This window comes from Amia ocellicauda, chromosome 23 (genome assembly GCF_036373705.1).
Source record: "Amia ocellicauda isolate fAmiCal2 chromosome 23, fAmiCal2.hap1, whole genome shotgun sequence".
Classification (NCBI taxonomy): domain Eukaryota; kingdom Metazoa; phylum Chordata; class Actinopteri; order Amiiformes; family Amiidae; genus Amia; species Amia ocellicauda.
Genome location: NC_089872.1, coordinates 9,662,741 through 9,676,056, shown reverse-complemented (window position 1 = coordinate 9,676,056; position 13,316 = coordinate 9,662,741). Strand labels below are relative to the sequence as shown.

The 13,316-nt window shown below is 39.3% G+C and overlaps 2 protein-coding genes and 1 long non-coding RNA gene across 3 annotated transcripts; all 3 read left to right on the top strand.

Moving 5' to 3' along the window:
* The first annotated feature begins 1,458 nt into the window (after positions 1-1,458).
* On the top strand, positions 1,459-3,767 carry LOC136719158 (cystatin). The gene is made up of 3 exons (XM_066697008.1): positions 1,459-1,755; positions 2,916-3,032; positions 3,410-3,767. Exons 1-3 carry the CDS (start codon positions 1,537-1,539, stop codon positions 3,482-3,484), a joined length of 411 nt encoding a protein of 136 aa, XP_066553105.1. The 5' UTR covers positions 1,459-1,536; the 3' UTR covers positions 3,485-3,767.
* A 3,020-nt stretch (positions 3,768-6,787) lies between these two features.
* LOC136719157 (cystatin) lies at positions 6,788-9,166 on the top strand. The gene is made up of 3 exons (XM_066697007.1): positions 6,788-7,046; positions 8,518-8,634; positions 8,799-9,166. The coding sequence occupies exons 1-3, from the start codon at positions 6,822-6,824 to the stop codon at positions 8,874-8,876; spliced, it is 420 nt and encodes a 139-aa protein (XP_066553104.1). The 5' UTR covers positions 6,788-6,821; the 3' UTR covers positions 8,877-9,166.
* A 1,293-nt stretch (positions 9,167-10,459) lies between these two features.
* On the top strand, positions 10,460-13,032 carry LOC136719159 (uncharacterized). The gene is made up of 3 exons (XR_010805366.1): positions 10,460-10,790; positions 11,817-11,924; positions 12,379-13,032. It is a non-coding gene; the product is annotated as an uncharacterized LOC136719159 (long non-coding RNA).
* The last annotated feature ends 284 nt before the right edge of the window (positions 13,033-13,316 follow it).

Sequence of the window (13,316 nt, the reverse complement as noted above, 5' to 3'; positions counted from 1 at the left end):
TATATATTGTGCTTCTTACTTTATAATTTTGTATTTCTTTGCAGGTGCCCTTTACCTGTTTTCTGGAAGTGGATGTCAGTCTGTGTAAATGACAGCAGCATTTAAAAGACACAGAACGTCATCATGTGAAACATGGAACAGTCAAATGCAAATGATGATGAACCGATCTTTCGAGATTAGGCTGTTTCATGTTGATGTTGTTCACTGGTAAATCATTTGAATGTTTTGCCCTAGTTTATGGACTGATTGCTGTGAGTTGTGGAACATACTGGAAACACATAGAGTTAAGTAACAAAACTATCTGTAATAAGCACTGACAGAAAATATAACTATCAGCCTCACAATTGTGAAAACTAACAGGCCTGTATTTGTCATATGGGTTTGGGAAAACAAATGAAGCGTCAAGAAGTTGAATTAAAGCGGAAAGAAATCTTCCCAAAACACCAATTGTTAAAGTTAATCTTTAAATAATAGTGGACAGAGACAAATACCTCAAAGAGGGAATTTCAATAACGCAGACAATTACAGTGTATAGTATAGTGTGTATTTGGAGGAGATAGTAGGTTGGAGTCTATTGTGATGTGGTGCCTTTTTGAGGAATTAACTGATGGGGGCCTTAGGATGAGACAGAAGTGCATCTGTGATTGTAGGTAATAGCCTGGTCAACTTGTCTATATCATCAGTCCCACTCCAGTGATGTCATATGATCGTTGACTTGCTCTAAATCTCAAGTTGCATGTGTATTTATTCTTTAAGGAAGATATAAACACAAATCAGTTGCTCAGTGTGCATTATAGACTCTTAACACCCAGTCTCACCAGCCTGAGAGAGAGTCACCGTAATGGATCACTTTATATCCTCTGCACTTTGCTAGCGTTTCACTGTCTCACTTGTTCCATACCTTGTTATGTGTGTTTAAGGTGAATCCCTGATGCTGACTCCAGCACACTGGGCATCTTTAAAGCCCTGTAATAGAGAGACAGACAGAAAAGGCATGGGACACTGCACATCAATACCCTATGCCCTGTTCAAGTTATGACAAATTCAGAGTTTGACATATCTTATCACAGTACTATTTGTTATATAGATAACAAATAGTGTATGGTAGCATTTGCAAACTCTTTTTCGACAAGCTTAAGCAATATTTGACAATTCTGTGAATGCCCTTCAAACACCATTCTGCACTGATCTGTGTAGATCTTCTCTTGAGAAACCACAAAATGTAACAGTCGAGTCTGCTGCTCGTTTTCGTTTTATATTGCAGACCCTCGCAGTTAACTAGTACAGATTATGGAGTGCACTGAACATGCTGTATCAGATTTACAGCTAGTAAATCCTGAGTCCTGCTGTGCATTGTGTTGCTCCTTGCCAATTAAATAAAAACTCGCTGAGCCCAACAAAAACTAGAACCTACAGGCGCAGCGTCACATGGTCTGCGGGGTGGGCAGCCCCGCGGTGACGTCATCACAGTAATCCGCCGCGGTCCGGGCTGGTTGTTTACTTCGTTTCGAGCGGAGAGAAGCTGTGCGTGTGAAAATGGCTGTGTCCTGGAAGACCGGGTTTCTGCTGCTCGCTGCGACGTGTGTTGTAGCGGCTGTCGGTTCGGCTGAGAGGCTGGTCGGAGGGCCCATGCAAGCAGACCTGTCCGACGCCGGGGTCAAAGATGCGCTGAGATTCGCAGTGTCCGAGTATAACAAGGCCAGCAACGACGCGTACATCAGCAAGGAGTCGAAAATCATTGATGTCAAGAAACAGGTTCGTTAAATATATGTATATGTATTTTACACGTTTATGCTAATATAAACGGGGCTAATCTCTCCCGGCAATTATGTAATCGCGGTTGCCTGTGCAATTCATTAGATAACCACTCGTCGCGTTCGTGTAACGCTGTTTTCCGCAGATCTGCACAATCCCACCCATCCCATTGGCCAAGCCGCGCTGAGCTGCGGGGATCTGCGCAGCGCGACCGCGACCATGCAGCCAGAAAAAGAATAAAATAAAGGGTTTGAGTTGAGATTATTGACTCCAATGGCAAGGCGGTGGCCGTGACCGGATTCATTTATTTGCATTCCGGCAAGTTTATCTGTGTGAACTGCTGCAGAAATGCGCGTTAACTTAAATTGCAGCGTCCAATCTGCGCAGTGAAGAAATGAGCAGTCGCGCACTTTGTAAGACACGGGATAGTCGGATATGTGACGTATCATTAAAAAAAAAAAAAAATTAAGAAGCGATTTACTGTTCATCTTCTTTGGATACGTTATTTGTATTGCAGATAATTTTCCATGAAAAAGATCACCCAAATATTTGCGGATGTTGTTGTAGTAGGATAGGTGTGTTACAGTAAAAGCTTTAATGGCGGGAAATTCTAAAAGACCAGCTAGCTAATTATTGTTTCCTCTTTATTATACATGAGCAGTGTGATCATAATTTAGACATTTTCTGTACCATGTAATTTCAGGGTTTCTCCAAAAGAATTATTCTGCGTAGTGATATTTGCAGTTTCAGCACCCCCCCACCCCCCAAAAAGAGGAAGCTCGTTAAACCCAGTAATAATGCAATCCGAATCCCAGCCACTTCTTTTAAACCCTATTTTTCGTACTTCTCCTTCACTGCAGCTCATTTTCCCATTCTGTATGAACCAGTTTCATTAATCTTTGCACATCAAGCAAGATTAACAGTAATCCTGAACTTTGGGACTAATCTGGGTAATCCTACATAACACTTACACGTAGGCAATAACGCTTCAATAGTTTATGAAACATAGGTCTAGTATCGCTCCAAAAGCAGGCTTAAAAAGTGAAATATATCAATTTTAAATATAATACACAGTGATAACATAAGTGTGGTTGTTATTTTCCTAGATAAACCTGTCCTAGATCAACATGAAAGCTTTCAACCGAATCTGTTTGTCCCAGGTTGTTGCAGGGATTAAGTACATCTTCACAGTGGAGATGGTCCGCACATCTTGCAGAAAGGGAGGAGTTGAAGCTTTGGAGCTGTGTGCCGTGCACGGGGATGCTGAGGTGGCTAAGGTAATGCAATGTCAAGCGCGTGTAATGATTTTGCTGCTCTGTGGACATTTATGATTATATCAGTTTCACTTTCATTACATGTAGAGTGCATAAGTTTCCTGCACAGTTACTTTAATGAACTGCATATGTTCAGCCAGTTGCAAACTCAGTGGAATATTAGTATTGTCTGTTTCTAGATTTACAGTACTGTGGTGCCCATGAAGGACAACGACAAAATCTTGACTACAACAGACTCCTGATCTGCTCGGTATCCAGGCTTTTGGAAAACTGTTGTATTCATTGTACTTTCAGACATCACAGATGGAAATCTCCCAGTCTTGGGAACACACTGAAAATCTGCTTGCCCTGATCGTCTTTGTCTTTCTTCTCATTCGCAGGCCCGCACATGCACCTTTGAAGTGTGGTCCCGTCCTTGGATTCCTGAAACCAGGCTGATAAATAACTGCAAGTAGATTAGATCTACAAAGCAGAGATGACAGCATTACAATACACTGCATTGAGCTGCATCCCCACTATGATAACAGCCAATGTTTAGTTAAATACAAACATAATCAGTATTAATAAAGTGTAATCTCTTCCAGTATTACAGAAATATTATTAGAAATCTTATATTCAGTTTTTTTTATTCCTGTTTTTTTGTTTGTGTGTGTTGGGGGGGGGGGGGGGGGGACTAACAGATGTGTAGTTCAAGCAAAGCAATTTAACAGTGATTTTAAATAAACCTCTTATTTAGAATATTTGTGTCCCGTGTTATTTTTCGTTTTCCTATGAAACACAAAAACAGTTTGTCAATGTACAGCTAATACAGCACTGAGGTATTGTAGGTTTCTTATAATTTGCTTTGTTTACTAAACCCTGGTGTTTCTGAACATCCAGATTGCATTAATTACTTAAATAATAACTAATTGCACAACATAACTGCTTATAGAGAATGGAAACTCTCCTGCCTGAGCCTAACTGGACTTAAGATTTAAAAAAAATAAATAAAAGCTATTGAGAAATCGACAGTGCAGGTCTGTTTGGTCTGTGGTGTCTAAAGGTTTATCAGTTTTATCAGGGTACTTTTGGTAATTCTGTGTTTTGAAAAGTTACAATATAATTAATATACTCTTAATATTATTAAGAGTATAGTTAGGCTTGGTAAAGAGCTAGGCTGTTTTGTTTTCCTTCACCTTCACCCGGCACTGCAAATAATAATAAATTACCTCCTTTGCACCATACTCCATATTCATATTTAGGCCATATTCAATATACTTCTTCATGCACTTCTACTTAGCTGGCACTGACATTGTTCTGGCTGCCATTACTGAGCTTGCACCATGAATCCTGGGTATCTTTATATCCCGTTTGTGATGACTACCAGCAATCTATGAAACCAGAAATGTTTTATAATATACAGATGACAGTATGTTGCAATAGATTATATTTTGCGGTAGGGTTTTAATAGTTTTCCCTTCTACTTTGTCTAGTCATGGCTGTGTTTCCTCAGATTACTATGTAAAGAGGTTGCAATCTTATTTCACAATGTCTACTACGAGAAACAACACTTAATGATTACATTAATTTCACTGAATGATTTTAAAAATAGGATACATTTCCATTACATTGTTAATGATTAGTCTACAATTTGGGGTCAAAGATAGCAGGCCCAGATGCAATCAGTGCTTCCCCTTCTATTTCCCCCAATTATTATTATACATTTTAATACCTGCATAATATAGGGCCTGCATGTTACATACACTGATAGGAATTTGAAGATTTTAACGTCAGATGCATTAAGGTACTATTTAGTTAAGGTCAATTGTTTCCATACTTGTTACTTAGCTAAGCACCCTTTTCTGTCTTAATGGTCTGAGTTTGTGCCAGTCATGATTGGAGAAGCACTTTGTTCTGCTTGTATCAATATGGAGCAATTACAATAAGTGTGTCAGAGAGCATTTAGTTTTAGCAGTAAGAGGCAGTGAAATAACAGATCAATATTTTGTTTTTAAATATAGGATTAGATTACATTTATGCTACCCTGCCGAAGGACACATCCCGGTTAAAATATTACGCTGGTGCGGTTAATGACATTACCACACCCCAGCCCGCTGCCTGCCCAGATACTGTGTTGTTGTGTGGGATAAAATAAACTCCAGAAATTGTGTATCAAAGTAGGAATTTAAAAGTCAGTGGAATACAGTTCAGTCATGAATAAGTGTTAAATGCGGCCTTCATAAGTTTGAATGTTTGTGTACAGTAACTCAAAATAAATTACTGGTAATGTCACTGCCAAACCAGACAGCTAAATACTGACGTCCAGAAACAATCTCTGGGGGTGTAAATTAATATACAACATGTAAGTTTTGCAGACAGGTATAGTAGTGTGTAGGTGGAGGACATGGTTGGATTCTATTGTGATGAAAATCATTTAACCTCCAGTGCCTTTTTGAGGAATGAACCGATGGGGGCCTTAAAATGAGAAAGAAGTGTTTCTGTATACAGGTATTAGTGTGGTTGACTTGACTGTATCATCAGTCCCACTCCAGTGATGTCATATGATCGTTGACTTGCTCTAAATCTCAAGTTGCATGTGTATTTATTCTTTAGGGACGATATAAACACAAATCAGTTGCTCAGTGTGGATTATAGACTCTGTAACACCCAGTCTCACCAGCCTGAGAGGGTGTCACTGTAATGGATCACTTTATATCCTCTGCACTTTGCTAGCGTTTCATTGTCTCACTTGTTCCATACCTTGTTATATGTGTTTAAGGTGAATCCCTGATGCTGACTCCAGCACACTGGGCATCTTTAAATTGCTTTCAAAGAGAGAAAGAAAGAAACAACATGGGATACTGCACATCAATATTCCATATCTGTTAAAGTAATCACAGATTAAGAGTTTGACATATATCTTATTTGTTATTTCATACTCAGCAGCAGCCTATATTGAGCCACTGCTGGATGAAGGCCTCCCAAAGATGTTTCCATTCACTTCCATCTATAGTTTCCCTTTTCCATGTCATGGCTGCAATGTTTACTATTTCATCTTCTCATCTTTTATGTGTTTTTTTTTCCGTCTCTTGGCATCCATTCGATAGCTTATTTTGTCCTTCTTTGATCTGTTCATCTTGTAATATGTGCAGCCCACTGCATTTTTAACATCAATCCACCCAGTGAATGAGTTGAGAGATTGAAATGAAATCTGTATTTCATCCATATATTGCCAATATTAATATGTGTATAACACCAGTTGTCTCAGTGTAAATAATTCCACATGACAACATAATCGTATCCATTCATTCAGGGTAAACAATGTTAAAATCAATATCTAGGTGCTGGAGGAAGGCATGTTTTGACTGAACGAGTTTGGAAAACCAAAAATAATAGAAATTTAAGTGTATAAAAGATTTCATGATTTAATTCTCAGAGATCTTCTATGTATGAGGAGGGTGAAGGGGCAACTGTGCCTGCCCTTCAGGAATGCAGTTCTATACAGTTCTGTGTTGCATTCTTCTGTTGAAAAACAAAAACCAAAATTACAGTTTGAGTCTGCTGTTATTTTTTGGTTTAATATTGCAGACCCATGGCTACATACTACAAATTAGGGTTTGCACTGAACATGCTGTAACAGATTTACAGTAAACTGTCCAGTCCTGCCCTACACTGTGTTGCTACTTGCCATTCGTTTGAACCAACAACCACATGGTGCAGGGGGGGCAGACAGATTAGCGTTGACGTGAGTATTTATATAAACTCCTGCACTCAACTGTACTCATTCACTTAATTGAGAGCAGAGCTTTGGATATGAAGATGTCTGTGTCCTGGAAGGCCACTGTCCTGCTGCTCGCCATGCTGTTTGCTGTAGTGGCTGTTGGTGCCGCAGACCCTATGGGTGGAGCGCCAATGGAAGCAGACGTCAACGAACCTGAAGTCCAAGATGCTCTGAGGGTGGCAGTGTCCGAGTATAACAAAGCCAGCAACGACATGTTTGCCAGCAAAGTGGCCAATGTCGTTGATGTCAAGAAACAGGTTAGTTAAAAAACACTTTTTTCAATTTTAAATTGAAGTTTATATATAAAACTCAGAAACAGGGCATGTCTGTGTAACTACTTATAATAATCATGATGTTTGGCTGTATGTGTTTGGTAATCACTAGATAGTACCAACAACGTTAAAAATGTGTATTTCAAGATCAGTTATGTGCATTTCAGCAAGAGTATGTTTGTGAACAAATCCTGACATGAGTATTACTGTACCTAGTTTTACAAAATGTAAACGTGCACAGTGCAGTAATAAGGAATGGGACACTTTGTCTAGCATTGGAAAGATGGATTAGTGAAATATGCGAGGTATTAAAACAATAACCAGAGAAATCCTTTACTGTTTGTATCGTCTGTGCATATGTGATTTGTATTGCAGATACATTTCTGGAAAACAAAGATAGCACAGAAATATTGACTTCTTATTTTAGTACACTTGTAGAATAGGTAAGTTTAATAGCAGAAGCTTTAATTCAAGGACAGTCCTAAAGACAACCTAGCTAATCAGATTATTGGATGCCCTCACAGGTTTCTCATTAACATCAATAACAATTAGTCACTTGTTTTAAAACATCTTTTATGTGCTGCTCCTTCACTGCAACAAATTTAACACCTACTTCCACGATACCATTACTGTGAATATCATTGTTTCTAATATTACAGTATTGTTTTATCATTGTAGTTAACTTTGTAGTAAACTTAAATTGTTATATATGTCCACAGGCAGTACTTTAAAACCAGAATATTGAACAGAGTTACATTTAGTTTCTTACTAAACAGCATGTTGGGGTTCATATTCTGACAGTAGGAACCAGTTTTATTAGTCTTTGCACAGCAAGCGAGAATAACAGTAACTGCAAACCTTGGCCAAATCTGGGTAATCCTACAAAACATTTATTAAAGCATTATTGCACATGTGTATGAAACTTAGTAATTACTCCATGCACAGGCTTAAGAAGAAATAAATACAGTACTGTTGAATATCAGATCTATATATTTATCTGTCTCCTGTTTGCTATTTGTTTACCATGTGTGTCTTTCTCATGAAAGATGCAATTATTGTATGAATATACAGTTCACTCTCCACACTTTAGTAATCTTCAGTGTTTCCATAATATAATTCACAATGATCAAATAAATACGGTTGTTATATTTCTCTAGATCCAGGGCGTCTAATTTGTGCGGGCGCATGGATTTTAGATTGATTACAATGGTGAAGTATAGTTTGCTAGCATGACACCTGGTGGCAGTTAGTTGCACAACAGTAGTGGTTGGCAGGTGGTTAGGCTCAATTGGCCTACTAGTTCATGTGTGCTAGCTAGTTAGGTAAAAACAAATGTTATACTAAAAATCTCAGGTGGGCCACATTTGGCCCGTGGAGCACATGTTGGACACCTGTGCTCTAGATTAAACTGTCCGGGACCGACATAATACCTTTCAACTGAATCTGTTTGTCCCAGGTTGTTGCAGGGATGAAGTACATCTTGACAGTGGAGATGGGCCGCACATCTTGCAAAAATGGGGAAGCTGAGGTGTGGAAGCTGTGTGTCATGCATGAGGAAGCTGAACTTGCAACGGTAATGAAATGCACAGCTTGTGGAATGATTTTGCCAGTCTGTGGACATGTATGAGATCAATTTGTTTCATCTTTGTTTGAACAACAACTTAACTGACTCTCAGTCTTGGGAACACAATGAAAATTTGCTTGCCCTGATTGTCTTGTTTTTCTTCTCATTGGCAGACTCGCACATGTACCTTTGAAGTGTGGTCCCGTCCTTGGCTTTCTGACACCAGGCTGCTGAAGACAACTTGCGAGTAAATAAGACCTGCCAAACAGAGATGACAGCATTACAACACAATGTATTGAGCTGCATCCCCACTATGTTAACACCACAAGCTTAGTCAGCCAATGCTTAGATAAAAAACAAAACTAACTAACCCAGTAATAATTAAGCATAATCTCTTCCAGTATTACAGAAACATAATAAGAAATTTTAAATTCTGTTTGTATAATGATTTAAAAAAAATTGTGTTGGGGGACAGACTAACAGATTTGTAGTTCAAGCAACGCAATTTAACAATGACTTTAAATAAAGTTATTATTAGGAATTTTTGTGTCCTCTGTTATTTTGTTTTATTTTAATATGGAGCACATACATTTGTAATAGTATTTTTCATGACAGTAACTCAAAATATATTAACTGCAGTGTTCCTGCCAAACCAGATTGTAAAAGTACAGGAGAGAACAGAATATTAAATACTGAAGTGCAGTAGTACAGAATCTCGTTTCTCTCTGAATGAATCCCACTGATGTAGTGAATAGAATGTGGAAGTTTTAATAAAGCAGACACAGAGTTCACAGCAGTGTGTAGGTGGAGAACAGAAATTAACTGATGGGGCTCTTACAATGAGAAAGTGCTGCTGTGCTTCTAGGTAACAGCATGGCTGCCTTGACTGTATCTTCAGTTCCTCTCAGTGATATCATATGACCGTTGACTTGCTCCAAACCTCAAGTTAGGTGCTATATATAGACGTTACATGTAAAATTATTACATGTAAAATCACACATTTATTACAATGCGTCTTGGGAAAGAGTTGTGAGATTTAAACTTGTGTCTATATTTCACCCATATTTAACCAATAATGGCAAGCCGAACTTCATTGTATGCACCAGAAATCAGAGATCGAGAAATAGGCCACGACGTCACGAGGGTACTAACTCTGGAGTTGCTTTGCTGGAAGTCAATGGGAAAATCGAATTAAACAAAACAAAGGTTGCCCAATATACATTCTTCAAACTGCCACCAAATAAGCAAGATAAGCAAAATGACTAAACAAAGGTGATTGTGAAGAACATGGTGTAATGATAGAGGCTCGATGACGCTTGTGCGGCGATTAAGGGGCTGACCTAAACTGCATACTGTGACTGAAGGGTCCAGAGATCATATAATAGAAATCATATTTACTTAAATGTTTCTACATACGTTTTATATTAAACCTATGAACAATAGAAATAATTGCCCCCCGTGCCGCCACTAATGATCACTTGTTTTTATTTTAACTTTACTTTGTTTGTTAATTGCACTTGTTTTACTTATTCACTCAGATTGATGTATTCTCCTAATTGTTTTGTGCCGATAGCACGTTTTTCTTTATTGAGCTTTTGTATGGTTGCCAAACGAGACGCACCTGCGCTGACCTGGGCGTTGCTCACTCTCTCCCAACTGCATTGCGCTGCAAAAGGCCTGAATATAAGTGAAAAACGCGCAATGGGTTGAGGCCATTACATAAGCCAATACATTTGTAAATACTACAGATTAGGGAGTGCTACAGGTGTACACTGACGAGTCCTTTCCACTCTACATTGTGTTCATATTTCTCACTGCACTGTAATGCAACCGCACCCCAAACACCTGCACAGACACATGATCTGCAGGCCAGGCTTGTGCCATCGTCGGGACATATAAAGCCCTGCGCTCAGACTGGGGTCCTCATTGGCGCAGAGGGGCTGTGGATGAAGATGCGTGTGTGCTGGAGGAGCGCTGTCCCGCTGCTGGCCGCGCTGTGCGTCATTGCGGGTTTGGCAGGCTCTATGCCCGGGGGGGTCACGAAAGCAGACCTTACCGACCCCCTAGTCAAAAATGCTCTGAAATTCGCAGTATCCGAGTATAACAAGGCCAGCATCGACACGTTTGCCAGAAAAGTGATTAATGTCATTGATGCTACGGAACAGGTTGGTTACAACACAAAAAACAACTACTGTGAAAGTGGTATAAGAGGAAAGTTTAGCACGGGGTTTTCAAACCGGTGCTGGGGTACCCCCTGTCCTGCTGGTTTCTGTTCCAACTGAGGTCTTAATTGAATCCTTAATTGACCTAACAAAGCAATATACCATTTGATTAAGTAATTAAGATTTAGGTTGGAACAAAAACCTGCAGGGCAGGGGGTACTCCAGGACCGGTTTGAAAACCCCTGGTTTAGTAAATGAAAATCCGAAACCGGGCAGCTCTGTCTACTAAACACACTACTAATACTAGTACTAATGGTAACCTGCAATACATATGATAAGCACTAAATGGTAGCACGACAAAAAATGTATTTTGATCGCGATTACTTATTGTGCGCATTTCAGCAAGTGTCTGTGTGAACTAATCCTGAAATACGTGGGTCTTTGCACACGTTTGTATTGCAGGTCATTTTCTGTAAAAAAAATATAAAAATATATTATTAAACAAATTGGCGCAGAAGTATGGGCTTGTTATCTGTAGTATAGGCCAGCAAAGAACACCCAGCTAATCGGATTATGGTTTCCTCTTTATCTGGGCAGGTGTGTAATACTTCAATAGCTTCCAGATCCAGCGTAACAAGACCGACAACCTGATCTCATTTCAGCCAGTCTTTGAAATTGTTCTTGCAGTTTTGGTGTTCTCTAAAGAATACGGAACTATTTGTCTTCTTTGCATAGTAACAAACTGTATTTTTTTTTTCTCCCTCTGCTCGTTAATTTAAATAATGAAATCCGAATCCCAGTAACGTGTTTAATCTTGTGTACTGCTCCTTCACTGCAGGGATTAATTTATATAATCGTTTACAAGCGGGTTTCGGTTGCATACCAGAGAAACAATGATTGGGAGTTTTGGGGAGTTTTTGGGGATCTGCTCTCCTGAATGTACAGTTTACCCTGCAAAATCTATTCGTCAATCTTCCAGATTCAACTGGCCTGGATCAACATTAAAGCATTCAATTTTGTTTGTCCCAGGTTGTTGAAGGGATGAAGTACTCCTTCACAGTGAAGATAGGCTGCACATCTTGCAAAAAGGGAAGTGTGAAAGATTTGGGGATGTGCGCTTTACAGAAAGTTGCAAAGGTAATGCAGTGCCAAGCTTGTGGAATGATTTTGCTGATCTGTGGACATGTATGATTACATCTTCATTGTATGTAGAATGTGTACGTTTCCTTTATGGTTATATTAATGAACTTCCTATGGTAAGCCACTTGCAAACTCTAGTGGAACACTTGTGTTGCTGGCTCTAGATTTACAAGACTGTGGTGCCCAAGAGGGACCAGTTACTGTCTACTGGCTTTCATCCAAGCTGTGTTCTATTAGTGAATTGAAGCTTTTAAACCTTGTTTGTTTAATCTGAACTCTTAAAGTTGGAGATTGAAAGTTGAGCATTTCTGGAAAAGGGGGAAAAAAAAAAAAAAAAAAAAAAAATCCCACACCAAAACACTCCTGATCTGCTCTGTATCCAGATTTTAGGAACCCTGCTGTATTCATTGTGCTTTCAGACATTGCACTTATGGTCTGTTTTTCTCCTAAGTTACAGACTCTCACCTGTACCTTTGAAGTGTGGTCCCGTCCTTGGCTTCCTGACACCAGGCTAACAACGAAAATGTGCAAGTGAATAAGACCAGGCAAACGGATGACTGCTTTAACAATACTGCATTGATCTGCATCCCCACTGTTAAGATGGCTTTTTTTGTGTGTGGTCTTATTGTAAGTGAAGCAACCTAATAATTATTTCAAATAAACATTCTAAATATCTGTATCCTGTTACCCTATGGAATGCAAAAAATGCTATACCAGTTTCACCCCCCCCCCCCCCATGTAGTTAACTGCGTTTTGATTTAGAGCCTAGTATTATAATTTTAGTGTTGTATATCTTGCCAAACCCTGCTTTGTAAAGACAACCATTGTGCAATTCAAACTTCAGTCTGGACGTTCAAAATCTGCTCTGAGAATGGATACTGTCCTGCCTGGAGCCTAATTGAGCTGTTGATGTGTGGATTGAGGTCTGATCAATTTCCCAGACTAGGCACTTTTGTTAATAACTGTTTTTCCAAGGTCAAAGTTTTAAAAGTATTAGAAAACCTATTGAAAAGTGTATACTAGTCTGGGTGTTGTGAAATCTGTAATGTTGTATCCTTAACTAATTTGCCCTACAAAATTGGGCAATAAATCCATTTTAACTGTACTTGAGTATTTAATTTCTCTTCAGTGTGGTGCTGCAAGTGAGAAACTGTCTCTGTGTGGGAAGTTGATAGTCTGGTCAAACTCCTGGGAGGACATTAACCGCAGAGATAGTGGTGCATTGACATGCATGCATGCATACATACACACCCCTGTGCATACCATGCGTTTTTCTATTGAATTCAGAGGAGTGACTGTTTTAGGACAAAGAGAATACATCTGACGTAATCCAGGAAGCAGAGCTTGGGTTGGTTGTTGCACCAAGTGAAGAATACTGACCTCAAACCT

Bases quoted from the DNA above. Each gene is read 5' to 3' on its own strand.
- LOC136719158 (XM_066697008.1), top strand. From the start codon at position 1,537: ATGGCTGTGTCCTGGAAGACCGGGTTTCTGCTGCTCGCTGCGACGTGT. The intron at 1,756-2,915 runs GTTCGTTAAATA...TGTTTGTCCCAG, and splicing joins TCATTGATGTCAAGAAACAG to GTTGTTGCAGGGATTAAGTA. The intron at 3,033-3,409 runs GTAATGCAATGT...TCTCATTCGCAG, and splicing joins GGGATGCTGAGGTGGCTAAG to GCCCGCACATGCACCTTTGA.
- LOC136719157 (XM_066697007.1), top strand. From the start codon at position 6,822: ATGAAGATGTCTGTGTCCTGGAAGGCCACTGTCCTGCTGCTCGCCATG. The intron at 7,047-8,517 runs GTTAGTTAAAAA...TGTTTGTCCCAG, and splicing joins TCGTTGATGTCAAGAAACAG to GTTGTTGCAGGGATGAAGTA. The intron at 8,635-8,798 runs GTAATGAAATGC...TCTCATTGGCAG, and splicing joins AGGAAGCTGAACTTGCAACG to ACTCGCACATGTACCTTTGA.